At 38.1% G+C, this 14,890-nt stretch overlaps 4 protein-coding genes across 4 annotated transcripts; 1 reads left to right on the top strand and 3 right to left on the bottom strand.

The window, feature by feature from the left end:
- Positions 1-1,028: 1,028 nt before the first annotated feature.
- Positions 1,029-2,470, bottom strand: LOTGIDRAFT_229956 (hypothetical protein). The gene is made up of 2 exons (XM_009046112.1): positions 2,445-2,470; positions 1,029-1,836 (listed from the first exon to the last, which is right to left on the bottom strand). Exon 2 carries the CDS (start codon positions 1,827-1,829, stop codon positions 1,065-1,067), a length of 765 nt encoding a protein of 254 aa, XP_009044360.1. The 5' UTR covers positions 1,830-1,836; positions 2,445-2,470; the 3' UTR covers positions 1,029-1,064.
- Positions 2,471-4,871: 2,401 nt separating this feature from the next.
- On the bottom strand, positions 4,872-5,705 carry LOTGIDRAFT_156090 (hypothetical protein; the record flags this gene model as incomplete). Its single annotated transcript, XM_009046111.1, has 1 exon — positions 4,872-5,705. The coding sequence occupies one exon, from the start codon at positions 5,703-5,705 to the stop codon at positions 4,872-4,874; it is 834 nt and encodes a 277-aa protein (XP_009044359.1).
- A 2,126-nt stretch (positions 5,706-7,831) lies between these two features.
- Positions 7,832-8,425, top strand: LOTGIDRAFT_156089 (hypothetical protein; the record flags this gene model as incomplete). Its single annotated transcript, XM_009046110.1, has 1 exon — positions 7,832-8,425. One exon carries the CDS (start codon positions 7,832-7,834, stop codon positions 8,423-8,425), a length of 594 nt encoding a protein of 197 aa, XP_009044358.1.
- A 2,100-nt stretch (positions 8,426-10,525) lies between these two features.
- Positions 10,526-14,038, bottom strand: LOTGIDRAFT_156088 (hypothetical protein; the record flags this gene model as incomplete). The annotated part of the gene is made up of 10 exons (XM_009046109.1): positions 10,526-10,607; positions 10,754-10,823; positions 11,134-11,281; positions 11,638-11,779; positions 12,200-12,267; positions 12,527-12,627; positions 12,740-12,881; positions 13,132-13,206; positions 13,476-13,611; positions 14,022-14,038. The coding sequence occupies 10 exons, from the start codon at positions 14,036-14,038 to the stop codon at positions 10,526-10,528; spliced, it is 981 nt and encodes a 326-aa protein (XP_009044357.1).
- Positions 14,039-14,890: the final 852 nt, after the last annotated feature.

The following is a 14,890-nucleotide window of genomic DNA, read 5'->3' as shown; positions in this document are numbered from 1 at the left end:
GGCCATTTTTGACCCATTATCACTTTAGTCTCACAAACTGTAATTTTCACAGTTCACAGTTGAAATTTGAGCATTCAAATCCGTGTGTCTCCAGAATTATCTGCGTTTGAATTTTAAAATGACGACTCGTCAATTTAAGATACTCTGTGATATAGAAAAGACATATATAGAAATAGTGAGTAAAATTCCTAGTTTGAAGTATTTTTAAAGGAATTATGTGATTGCGTACATGGTACTTCTGAAGATTATTTACATATGTTCAGGACTAAAACGAATCAAAATGCCTCAAAATGCCTCAAAATGGCACAACTGTCCCTTTAAAAGGTACCAAAAATGAGAGTAATTGTCATTCGGAATTTCTCGGTGTGCCCGTAAATACGAATCTAGTTCGGTAATGAATGGAACGAATGCCTATAGATCTTTAAAGGCGAGCCTCTAAACTTTGACGTTTTATCAATGATTTATCGCGTGGAGATTGACACAAATAAGAGTCACTTGAGCATAACTCTGGCTCACACTTATGCCTTCAATACCAACAAGAACCCTCTTTGTGCGCAGTGGTTAGACCTTCATTAAAAGTTGCTCATCCGCTAATAATTAGAGGCATCTTCACAATGTCAAGCTATTACGAACTACGTCTGATACCTTGACTCCATTTGGCTCTTTTCTTGTATGCAGCGATTTGGTTGGATTGTACATTAACGAATACAACTAATCAGATTCCTCTACCGGAAGTAAACAATAGGCCATGATAATAACAAATTATCTGTCGAGGACTCTGATTGGCTTTATTCTCCTGCGTACAATCTAATCCAATCGCTGCATTCTGTGATAAAAGAAAGATGGCTATTGATGTCAAGGTATGAGACGAAGTTCGTAATGCAAGATGTATTAGAGGAAGTATTGTAATTCTTTTGCACAAAGAGGTACTAAAGATCTAGTCCAAAATTTGATAGCTATAGCCCAGTCAGTGGAAGCCAACACCCGAAGATTCGTAGAATCTCAAAACAAACTTGAAAGATTAGACTGAATTCAAAAATAGAATTTATTTTGAAGGTCAAAATTTAACGACCATTGATAACGTTTCCAAATGGATCTACACCGCCATTGGTTCCGGTGTTAGTTGCAGGGTTGGTGCCTGTGGGAAATCCACCTGCGCCGCCGTTGTATCCACCTGGGCCTGCGGTGTATCCACCTGGGCCGACATATCCACCTTGGCCACCGTAACCACCCGGGCCACCGTAACCACCTGGGCCGCCATATCCCCCGTATCCACCATTATCGCCCGAATGACTTCCACTGTGGCCGTGACTGTGATGTTTCTTGCTGTGTCCACCGCTATGTTTATGTTTGTGGCTGTGACTTCCATGTTTGCTTTTGCTTCCACTGCTGCTAGAGCCGCCATTGTTTCCGTATGGGTTGTAGGGGTTGTATCCGTTTGCTGTTGCGTACGGGTTGTATCCACCGTTTGCCGCTGCGTAAGGATCGTATCCCCCATCTCTAACTTCAAAAGGATTGTACTCTTCTTGACTGTGACTGTGGCCATGACTTTTACCATGACTGTGCTTGTGTTTCTTAGAATGACTTCCGTGTTTCTTGGATTTACTTCCGGAACTGCTGCTTCCACCAGTGTTACCGTAATAACCACCAGCATACCCTTGAGGTGCTCCTCCGTACTGGTATCCTCCTGGAGCTCCGACAGTGCCAGGGCCATTCTGGGGTGCAGTGGCATATGCCCTCTGTTGGTTTAATTTGTTGGCGAAATCTTGGAATCCGCCCTGGGAAAAGGCACAGCCAATGAATGTGGCTAAAGCTACTAACTTGAACATCTTGGACCTGAAAGAATTGTGTTTGGAGATGGGTTAATGTCAAAATAAAATGTTTGTTAATAACCCGGATTCAAGCCTTTTATTGGTGATATTTGTTGAAAGCCGACACCGGGCATACTCTCAGAAGTACTGGCTATGGCATGAGAGTTTTCGTACCTTGGAGAATATTTGAGCCAGACAACAGACAATTAGACTCTCTACCGACTGAGCTATATTCCACAATGACAGTGCTCATACCCAGTGTAAGATAAAAAATTTTCAAGATTGCCTTTTAAAAATCCTTTACAATACATTATCAAGCCCTTTGCAGACTGTGATGTTTATAGGTAGGTCATGTCAGGTCGGGTTAAGGATGAAAAGGTCAAGCATGCGCAGTGATGAAATGTATCAGAAGACATGTAACGATATGTTGATAGTTATGAAATAAAGTATGGCGAATCAAAGGGATATTGTTATTCTACCCACGTATCAACACAATACAGACCAAATTTCAAAATAGATTTAAGCACAGTAATGATCGCTACCACAAAATCCCCATCGTACAATTTTCAATAAATGGTATACTATTGATTTTCAAGATTGTTCTTTGAAATGAAAAAAAAAACGTCATATTACCTGTTTCTTTAACTCTAGTCAGAAAGAAGTTGGAAAGGTGATGATTGTAATAAAGTTTCGGCTTTTTATACAAAAACAGATTAACAAGTAATCAATTAGTAGTCGACGTCGATTCACGTCAGTCACGTTTTGGTATTCACGTGTTACTTCTCTATTCTGTGAGAACTGACGAGATGTTGATAACGTCATATTGTTCTTTGTAACCGAATTAAGGATCTGATTACAGCCATATTGATAGATTTAAGGAATTTCCGATGTTTTAAATCGAAGCCGTGTTGATTAAGTACTTAAGTGAGTTGGGTCCTTCCCCTGGATTGTTTTTAACATATTATGCTCCCCTGTACCCTGAGAAGCTCTGTAAGTCAATGTTTTGCCTTGGCAGATCCCCAGCACAGGTTGTCAATCATTTTATATTGTGTGTTAGCCTTTAAGATACTTACTTAAGAATATTTTATATTCCCATTCTGGGTCAATGGCTGAGGGGGGAGGGGGCATATGGGGCAATTGCAGCCCCGAAACCTATACGGAAACAATGGCGGCTCTAGCAGCAGTGGAAGCAAAAGCAAACATGGAAGTCACAGCCACAAACATAAACATAGCGGTGGACACAGCAAGAAACATCACAGTCACGGCCACAGTGGAAGTCATTCAGGCGATAATGGTGGATACGGGGGATACCCAGGTGTATATGGCGGCCCAGGCGGTTACGTAGAGCAACTGATCTTATGATTCAATCTAGGCATAAGTCGAGATTTGAACAAGGTCCCCTGATCAGTGATGCAGGTTGGAAAGGGAAACATTTAAAAAGTGTCTAGTCGTTGGGATGAAACGATAAACTGAGACCCTGTGTTTTACCATGTTCCTTAAGCACCGGTAGCATATATACAATAATATAAACAATATATGATGCCGGTACTGAAGGAACATGGTGTTATACGGGTTGTGCATATTAAAGATCCTTGGTACATGCAAATCGAAAAAGAGTAGTCTAACTCCTTTGTCCTGGCAATTTTTTTTTGGGGGGGGGGGGATTCGAAATCTATAGGCTATGCATGTTAAATATCCTCGGCAGTTGGAAATAGAAAAAGGGTAGTCTAACGCCATTGTCCAGGCAAAAATTTGGGGATGATGAAGAATTAGAAATCATTGCACATCTCTCATCACCTTTTACTGAAATCTGATGGTAAACAAAGGATCACTGTGGTAAATACATCGTATTCCGAATACGGGTTTTGACATGGTGCGAGGAAGTATGACGAATGGAGGTGTGGTTTTGGCACGATGTGGTTAATAAAACAAGGGTTGATATCAGGGTTCAATCAGTTGCGGCGTCAGTGGGGGTACAGTGTGTGTGGGAGTGGGGGCATTTGACCCTCGTGAAAAGTGGTTTGCAACCCCTAATTGTATGCCCACTTTATTTTCAACAAATCTAAATGTCTAACTTTTTTCTCTAAAATATGTTTCAGAATGCACAAATCAATACATTTTTTCTGAAATATTCTTGATAAAAAAAAACCTCTATGACACCACCACAGTGTAGCTAAAATTTGAATTCAGCCTTAGCAGTTGTCCCTCCATTGAGTCAATCTGCCCCCTGTTTGTACCCCCAGTCTTGCGAAGACCGCTGAGAGTTGTGGTAGAAATCTCACGAAAACTATAAATTTTCATTTGATTCGCAGATCTTCATGATAATTTTGATTTTGGAGAATCATAGGAAATATTGGATCGCTAAATGCGAAGCCTCTATCATCCAGTCCCTCTGAACGAAAGATCCTCGTCATGGACAGGTATAGTCTGGGTGTAAGAGACTACTAAATGCGTTGCAATACCGCTTGAATTAAACCCGGGTCAATATTTGCAATTTCCAATCATATATCTAGGAATACATACCAAGTCTAGTCGAAATCGGCCAAAACCTGCAGAAACTAAAGCATTTTCTATATGTCAGATCCCAGGGAGTTTGGAGAGAATTTTGGCGATGAGAATTCGAGGACTAATGCGAGAAAGCGGGGAAAATGGTGAGAAAGTGAGAAAAAAGGCGAGAAAGCGGGGGGAAAATGCGAGGAAAAAGGCGGAAAGTCGAGGGTAAAAAAAGGCGAGGAAAAAAGGCGAGAAAGCGAGTGTAAAAAAAGCTTTCCTCACTTTGTCGCCTTTTCCCTCACCATTCTCGCCTTTTTCCTTGCATTTCTTTACTCTCGCTTTCTCGCCTTTGTCCCCGCTTTCTCGCCTCTCGAAGTCGAGAGAAGATATAGCCATTGTGTACGAAGAAAGTGCTTGGACATCAAGACTCTGATAGTCCAAAATTTGCAAGCTCTAGCCCCATTAATGGTAGTGAATATTCGAGGCCACGTAAGATTCAACAAAACTTTGGCATTCATGAAAAACTTGAATTCAAATATACAATTTATTCTTTTTAAAGGTCACAACTTAAGGACCATTATTAGTGTTTACCACTGGATTTACACCGCCATTGATTCCGGTGTTAGTTGCAGGGTTGGTTCCTGTGGGAAATCCACCTGCGCCGCCGTTGTATCCTCCTGCGCCGCCGTTGTATCCACCTGCGCCGCCGTTGTACCCACCTGCGCCGCCGTTGTATCCACCAGCGCCGCCGTTGTATCCACCTGGGCCGCCATATCCACCTGGGCCACCATAACCGCCTGGGCCGCCATATCCACCTGGGTATCCCCCGTATCCACCATTATCGCCTGAATGACTTCCACTGTGGCCGTGACTGTGATGTTTCTTGCTGTGTCCACCGCTATGTTTATGTTTGTGGCTGTGACTTCCATGTTTGCTTTTGCTTCCACTGCTGCTAGAGCCGCCATTGTTTCCGTATGGGTTGTAGGGGTTGTATCCGTTTGCTGTTGCGTACGGGTTGTATCCACCGTTTGCCGCTGCGTAAGGATCGTATCCCCCATCTCTAACTTCAAAAGGGTTGTACTCTTCTTGACTGTGACTGTGGCTGTGACTGTGGCCATGACTTTTACCATGACTGTGCTTGTGTTTTTTAGAATGACTTCCGTGTTTCTTGGATTTACTTCCGGAACTGCTGCTTCCACCAGTGTTACCGTAGTATCCACCAGCATACCCTTGAGGTGCTCCTCCGTACTGGTATCCTCCTGGAGCTCCGACAGTTCCAGGGACATTCTGGGGTGCAGTGGCATATGCCCTCTGTTGGTTTAATTTGTTGGCGAAATCTTGGAATCCGCCCTGGGAAAAGGCACAGCCAATGAGTGTGGCTAAAGCTACTAACTTGAACATCTTGGACCTGAAAAAATTACATGATACATTATCAAAGAATTGCTGGAGGGGAGAAGGGGGTGGGGGGGGGGGGGGTCTGGGGTTTGCCACAAAGTTTGACTTTCTGATTAAAAGTTTGTTCATGACTTTTAAATTCAAGCTATTTATTGGCTGAATCCGACAGGGGAGCATTTGTGTACACCACCATTTTATTTATTACAAAATTGAAAATATGATATCTGTATGTATTTGCCTCAAATGTGTGTCAGAACGCACCAATCAATTAATTTTTGTTTTCATGGGAGAAACTTCTCAGACGCTCCATGACAGACTTGTGCTTGTGACGCTTCCAAAGAGTTGACGCATTTTGAATTCAGCGTCTACAGTTGTCCCCCATTGAGTCAGTCTGTCCCCTAGTTATACCCAAGTCTCGGGACACCTAATGGGCCCAAAAGTCGACAATCCAATTCACTGTCGACTGAGCTATTCCACCGTCACAAAAACAAAAGGTTCAAACCCAATGGAAAGGGAAGTTCGGAGTATAAGTTTTTCAAAAACCTAAGCCTAGTTCGGATTTATGTTCAGTGATGATCGCTACCACAAATTTCCCATCGTATAATTTTCAATTGGTTTTCGAGATTGTTCTTGAACTAAAAAAACCTGTTACCTGTTTCTTTAACTCTAGTCAGAAAGAAGTTGGAAAGGTGATGATTGTAAAAAAGTTTCGGCTTTTTATACAAAAACACAAGTAATCAATTAGTAGTCGACGTCGATTCACGTCAGTCACGTTTTGGTATTCACGTGTTACTTCTGTGAGAACTGGCGAGATGTTGACGACGCCATATTGTTTGTGCAATACAAGTTTGCGAATTCTGATTTACAATTAAAGATGATGAAGCGATATAGAAAGTGCCATTCTGTTCCGATCAGACGATTCCGACTGTCTTTTTCTTTTCTAGCTTTTAGAAAGATTTCCTCACTGACCCCTCACCATGCCTAATACTCTCTAAACCCGAAAGGGGAGCCGAGTTGTTCGAATTGATGATCTATAACAGTGGTTCCCAACCTTTTCCCCGTCTTCATACCATACTGGAGCAATCAACCCCGACCCCTCCCAAAAAAAAAAATTGTTTCATCCTCATTTTCAGCATGCTCTTTCAATTCAAAACAAATTCTTCTCCTACATCAGTTTGCCACACCCCTGACACCCCAATCCCACATCCCAGGGGGTGAAAACACCCAGGTTGGGAACCGGGAATCTATAACAACTGACACAAATGGATCCAAAATTAGGACAGCTAACTTAAAACATATTATTAAGGATAGCTTCCATTTCGTGTCAAAAATAAGTCTGAAACATCTATCTCTATTCCAGCCTCTGGTAGCTATTTTAACAATGGCGAGCTTCACAAGGCAGATGTTTCGGACTGTTCAAAAAATGAGGACATGAGCTTTCAACCATTAACCTCGCGAGTGATTCCCAACCAATTAACGAGTCAATATGTTTATTGTCCATTGTCCAATTTAATCCATATCGTATCAAGGGTGAACTCTATGAGATCTGCACATTCTGGGGGTGTTCTCATGGGATCGCCACCATCCGTAATGTTTCGTAACCTTAACCATTTTTAATATATAAACTCAGGTTTTTTATTTTCATCTCACTTCTGAAAATAAGTTCGTTTGATCATCAGGTAAGCGTTTTTTTTTTTTTTGCACCAAACTCAATCTCTTTAAAAAAAATTCTCATTCAGACAAGATTTGTGCTCAGTCTTCTTTATGGCATTGTAAAGAGGTTTTCTTCTAAGAAAATATATGTGTATCAGAGATGAAGATAGCATCAATTTGCATCATTCCAATTTTCAATCAGACGTCTGTGCTTCCTACGATAATAGAAATGTTAAATGGTTTATGACAGAACTATCCCAAAACTACTACTAATGATGGTAAGTGATAGTGACTTATTGCTTAGTTTTTGGTGTATCACAAGAAAATTTGAATTTCGCTAACATCGGTTCAATTACAAAAAAGAGTGCATTTTGGTTGAGAGTCCTTTATGAAAGAATAGGTCGTTACAAGGGGTTTTCACGAACAGAATATATTACATCGAAAGTTTGTTTTTTTTGGATCAAATTTCAGGAGCCAAGATGAGAATTCTGTTAGCGACTCTGTTATTCTGTTTAACAGTCCATTATAATGACGCTCAGTCCACAACATATCAGCAACCCACTTATACCTACGGCTACCCACAGGGTATCAGCTATATAGCTCCCACTGGGTACACAACGGGTTACCCAACTCAAAGCTATCCAACTCAAGGCTACCCAACTACAGGATACCAAACCACTGGCTACCCAACTACAGGGTACCCCGTAATAGGTTACCCAAGCACAGGATACCCAAGCACAGGTTACCCAACTACCAGCTACCCAACCACAGGTTACCCAACCACAGGTTACCCAACCCCGGGATACCCGACTACTGGATACCCACAAGTTCCTTATTATGGATACCCATATGGATATCCTACTGGAGGCAATGGTGGCGGATATGGAGGTAATGGTGGCGGATATGGAGGTGGTGGTTCAGGAGATTCTGGAGGATGGTCAGGTAACGATTCTGGCGATTGGTCCGATAATGGTTCAGGTGGATGGTCTGGCAATGGTTCAGGAGGATGGTCTGGTGGTGATTCAGGAGGATGGAGTGGCGATGGAGGATCTGGATCAGGTTCTTGGTCTTAAATGTCTAATGAAGTGAAAGATATGAATAAAGCTTTTGATACACAAAAACGTTTTGCTTCGATTAACGCGAATTGCTATTCAATATAATATAGAATCGTAGCGCTCTATCCAATATGCCCTTATCAATCGGGTTTCTCCTTATCAGTGCAAGTCGTCTGGAGAAATTTTCCTTAGTGCACACTGCATGTCTGTCTTCATTAGTCTAATTAGGTGCTTAACTCACATACTGTCTGTCTAAATGCAATATCTTTTTTCAAAGTTAAGAATTTCAAACAATCTCGGGCCCTCACTGCCAATAACCCGATTTAACATCTAGAACAGAAAATGTCCATAAAAATTAAAGTCTTTTTTGCTTATAAGAGAATTTGATGATTCTGAGCAATTTTTCCATTCATAAGTGACCCATATTGACTTGAATCATTGCAAAATCGCAAACCTTTGTCACGTTTGCGAATAACGATGTAATGTCCATCCATGAAATAGAGCGTGCATTACCATTAAAATGGTCACGATAACTATTGCCTTTTTTTTTTGCCTGTATAGAGGGGTGTTTAGGGCGTTATTAAAATGGACCTATTGAAAGCTCTGTATACAAAAAATTTAAGAAACCCATAGAAATAAAACGTTTTATTATGCAGTCTATCATACATAGTATCAGATACAGTTGCTAATACCACAATAGCAAACAAGACAGAATACATAATGAAAATAAATAAAAAGTTTCAAAATTGCTCAAAAAGTTCATGAAGCGAAATTAGCAAAAACATGAGTCAGTGAGTAACATAGAATTTGTGAGATCTTGGAATATAGACATAGACTAGAATTACAGTGCCCAGTGGTTTAAAGTCCGTTCTACCTGAAAATTTCTCATATCACCTTAAAGAGATTGTTTCTAAATCAGGAGCACTGATAGCATCAATTTGAACCATTCCAATTTTCAATCAGACGTCTGTGGTTCCTGCAATCCCACTAATCTAAGTGTTTGACGACGACACATATCGCTAAATATGCTTTACCACAAAAGGGATCTTTGCGATTAGTGACATCATAAAAGTAATCAGTAGCATCTCATTTTTTGTTAACAAACATTAAAGAAAAAAAATCTGGGAAATGGATACTGTATATAGAATGGACTGAACTTAATACTAAAAATTAGAAATAAACATTATATAACAAAATAGAAATAAATAGAACTATATATATATATATATATATTGGTATGTTAATTGATATCACAGTCTGTTATTAAACATAAAAATAAAAATACAATACATATAAATTTTCTCAAAGGAAATAAATAAATAAACACAAGACGCACATAAAAGCCCTTATTTAGAGAAAGTAAAAGTTCTGTGTACGTAGATTGTCTTATTCTAAAACGTGGGAAAACGTGTCATCATTAAGCTCAAGCTAAAAACCAAAGAGGCTTCTGATGTAAATTTAGAGAGCCAATGATGTTTTTTGGGGTAGTTTCTTAAGGAATGGGCTATATAACGGCGTGTGGTAACTTAACAAATAATGAAAAGACTATTAGCTAACCAACCAACCTCGTTCAATAAGTTGTAGACTATATAGACTATGTATATATATGTGAATTATTTCTAATTGTGGAGAGATTAAAATGCTTTTTGGTCCCATTACAAAGCATATGTTACATGCATCACATAGCTATTTCAATTTCTATGCCTACATAATTGAAGCATATATAATATGTATTCCAGCATAGTTTCTAAGTTAAAGGGATTTAATCACATAATTTTTTTGGCTGAAAACTGGAAAACAAAAAAAAGTATTTGAAAAATATCATGATTGTTTTTAATAGCATGCATTATGCATGACACAACATAGAAGCTTATACATAATTAGGAATTCTGAGTTAATTCCAAGACATAAGTTCCATAGTTTCCCCTTAGCTTCTGAACAGCAAGATGGAATAAGTCGCATAATTTGTCACTGAAAAACTGAGTAAGAAAAAAATTTAACTTTTGTTGAAAAGTGTCCTGATTGTCTTTAAAAAGCATGGATTTTGGATGTCACAGCACAACATGACCAGGAGTATCTCAGAAGATTCAAAGTTTCATAGTTTTAAAGTTGGTCTGATCAGTAGGAGGACCTCAATATCAGTTTATCATTCACCATCTCTAATACCTGTATACCTTGGTTAAATGTTCCAACCAAAATACTGAAAAATATGATTAAAACATGTTATTCTGTTGCCAAAAGTTTGCATTAGTGTTGTCTAAGAAAATCAAAAATTCTACGACAATTTTTAGAGATTCTGAGCCAAATTTTTGAAATCTTGATTATATTCAAAAAAGGTGAAGTTACCTGTTATCTTCATAAGCTATAACTGAAGTCAATGGTCCAGAGCCATCAAAACACCACTCTGTTATACATTCTAAAATGAAAACATAACTTAAAATCAGAAATTGTCAAAACATTAGCCAAAATAAAATAAGCCATAACAACTTAGGTTCAGAAGGACCTTAACTAACAGCTGGTCATGTGCCAAACCTCTTGGCATTAGATTCCCATTTACAAAACACTTTCTCAAGCTCACCAGGCTTTCACATGCTGACCGATTATGGAGGCCATGACCACAATTTGTTCAACGCAAAGAAACAATATAACAACTACAAACCTTCTTTACAGCAAAGTTCAGCAAATCAACTGCTGCATGCATTTTCTCAAAAATTCAGACAACCTACCTTGTGTGTCTCTGTTCCATACTTTAACAGAGCAGTCCCGAGATGCTGTTGCAACTAGACTTTGATTGGGTAAAAATATACAGGACTCAATTGCTTCAAGATGACCATTGAACTCATGAAGTAACTTTTTGTTTCTTAAATCCCATAGCTGAAACAATCAAAAAGCAATATGGAGAAAGCTATTCTGTCATCAAAAGTATATGAAAGCAGACAAATACTGCTCAGTTTCTCTAGGCATAGGTTGTATAGGTGTTATATGAAAAACTCTGAAAACTGAAACCACTTATTGCTTCAATTCACTAGCACTTGTCAATCAAGTGTAGAACCCCACCCTTTCAATTTTGGGCTATATGAGGGGTGTGTCATAAATTATTCATCCAATGATATCAATGATGATTGGATATATCAAAGAACAATCATTGGTTCATAAATATTGAAGCCTTACCTAATGCATAGCAAGCAAAACATAACAGACTGATAAAAATTTCAAAAACAGTGACTTACACTAGCCTCACAACCATTGCCTGTAAAACCATTACTACATGTTAAACAGTATGTACCATCTGTAGTTATATCACAAGCCATCTGAATATATTGTTTCTTAATAAAATTATATACTACATCCATATTTCTACTGTCAAATATTCTATAAAACAAAACATATTTATTAGACTTGCCACAAAATATATATTGTAAGTATGCAAAAGATATATTCATGTACAATTTGGCGTTTATTTTGCTTAATTCTGTTAGTCAGACAGAAACTTTTTTGAAAAACTTTCAGATAAGATAAGGGACACATTTCTCAAGATTTTGGTCTATAGTTTATTTATTTGAGCACCCAAATTTCCAAACCTCCTTAAAAAATCAGACTGCCCCTTTAAATCATTTCCTATGATTTCAGTAAGGAACTCTAGGGGCTAAATAAAAGATGAAACGAATGACACCTGGCTAAAGAAAGTAGATGGAAGAAAGGGAACAGCATGTCAATCTTAAGGGCAAGATATAAAAATAGTAAGCCAACCATAAGAATAGATATAACCCCTTAACCCTGTTTAATACTAACCTTACTTCTTTATCTTCTCCAGTCTGTAAAATCTGTTCTGTATTCGGTATCCATTTTACATCTGTAACCTACAAAAGATAATGTGTGTGTACAATGCTTTTCAACAAATTGAATACATTATATAAGACCATTTCAACAGTCATGGAATGATTAAGGACAACTAACATTTCTGCTCTGGGCAGGGGAATAAAGTCAGGTAATATCCATGCAGTGTGCAATTAGGGCAATTTGACATTTGATCTAAACATTCCCTGTAGTTTACAAAGTTCACAGTCATGGTGAAGTAATATAATATGCAAAAACTTTAGGGATTGAAGAGGTACAAACCAGATTTTGTGGAATATTACTCTGAACTAAACATTTAGCTGTTTCTACATCCCAGATCTTTACTGTATTATCTCGAGACCCTGAACATAGTCTGGTAGTATCTAAAAATAGATGGAGATAGAATACATTTTGTTCCAATATTGGCAGATTTTTCTGGACTGCCAAAAGCACCAAAAGTACCAAAGTTAAGAGCAAAATCTAATCATAACTTACCACTATTGGCATGAATGGCTGTAACAACTAAATCATGACCAATAAATTCCCTAACAACATGGGAACTCCCTCTCTGCCACATTTTTATGGTTTTATCTCTGGAAGCACTGAACACTCCTAAACAACTTGATCCATAGCACACCTGAAATGAATGGAGTTTTACACCCAATGGCAAAGGCATTAATTTAATTTAAATTTGAGCGATGATAATGTTTTACCATTAAAGTTTCACAAATTTCCACGGCAAACCTTCTGAGTTGCCAGAAAGGTTTACCTACTGAATGCATCTACATTTATCCTATTGGATGAAAACAGCTATTTGATTACCAGACCAGTTTCTGTACCTTTCAGTTTCTTGTATGAAAATATTTTTGCTCACAAGAGTTACTTACCTTTGTTATCTCTCGTTCATGACCCGTCCATTTATCTTCTTGTCTTTTGTTTAAATAGTCATACAATATCACACTCTAAAAAATAGAAAATCAAAATCATTTCATACTTGAGTCAAAAATAAACAGAAGGATAATGAAGGATGGTCTCGTGGAATTTCAAAACCGTTAGCAAATGCCTTAGCATTTTTTAGATAGTGAAATAAAAAATGCTCAAGAACCACAGACATCTTACTGAAAATAAGAATGGTGCAAATTGAGGCTATCAATGTCCCTGATACACATAAAAAGTTAAGAAAGCATCTTTACAATCTATTGAAGTCCTCTTTAGTCAAACTACCACTAACCTTATCCTTGCTGCCAGATAAACAGAGTCCAGGTTGAACACTGCTTAAACTAACCACAGCTTCAGAGTGGACTGGATTAACTAACATACTACAATACCCTTCTGTATCACTCTCTAAACCACCCATATCTACATTCCTATATTTAAAAATATCATATTGTAATATTGTGGTCTTAACATATTAAAGGGACACGTTCACCACTTTTTTGACCAATCGTACATTAGTCTCAGAAACAGGAATTATTTAGTTTACCTAATCAGTCATACTAATAGTGTTCACAGCTCACCATTGAAATTTGAGCTTTCAAATCCATGTATGTCCTGAATTATCTGCGTTTGAAAGTGAAATTCCTAGTTTGAGGTACGGTATATTTGAAGGAATTATGCCATTTTGTACTATCTAGTACTTCTGAAGACTATTTACATATATTCAAAACCCATATTGACCCCCGAAATTGAGAGTTATCCTTCCATTACATGAGGGGTGTTTTTATGTCCTTCAAAACAGGACTAGCACAATATCTTAAAGAGGATAGAAAATGTATACCTGTTAAATGAAGCCATATTGTCTGTTGGTGTTGAAAAGCAGATATTACCCATACCAATTATTCAGATTTCCTGGTACTTCTACTGACACCAAGTCTACAATGGTCTGGAAAGTTTCCTCCTGCAGATGGGGAGGCTGACACTACAGTGGGCAACCAGGTATATGGTGTGCTAAACTGGATGGTTATCTTAGTGTGCCATATTTCATAGATTGTCCAACCACTGCACAATATAAGCTTATAGATCCTCTATTAAGACCTGTTACAAAAAAAACAGAATTCAGTTTCTATGATTGTCCCACACCAGTGATTCCCCTACGCCAACTTTCATCTAGGTAGCCTGTAGAACTGTAGACGTGGTTAGAAAATACAAAACAAAACAACTAACAAGATCAATCAATAACGTAATAGATTTCACTTTCAGGATGTCATTTTTACCTATTTCAACATTAAAACACAAATGGGAATTGAGTGCTTTGGGTTCGAATCTTCCAAATTAAAAACAAGTACCTACCAAAAAAAGGAAACCAGATAATTAGTTTTAATTACTTTTTTTTCATGTTTTGTTTACATTCACTACTTGCGATTCTTCAATAGAGTTACTTCCCTTGACTAATGCAATTAATCCAGACCACAGCTAAATAATAAATCAAATGGAAATCAACAGCAATCCGAAATCGACAAATTTCCTACTTTTTCGAGCTCAAGAAAAAACGCTCTGCTTGGAAAAAGATAAAGATTGAAATACTATAAACAAAATTCTTTAAGAAAGGATTTGAAACTTTAAAGCTATCATGTCTGAAAAAAGAATTTAATGGGCATAAATTTGACCACTTATCGAATTTAGTATGATTTTCTACTATTATTCCAT

This window comes from Lottia gigantea (genome assembly GCF_000327385.1).
Source record: "Lottia gigantea unplaced genomic scaffold LOTGIsca_10, whole genome shotgun sequence".
NCBI classification, from domain to species: Eukaryota; Metazoa; Mollusca; class Gastropoda; family Lottiidae; genus Lottia; species Lottia gigantea.
The sequence above is the reverse complement of the archived record's forward strand: the minus strand, read 5'-3'. Positions and strand labels throughout refer to the sequence as shown.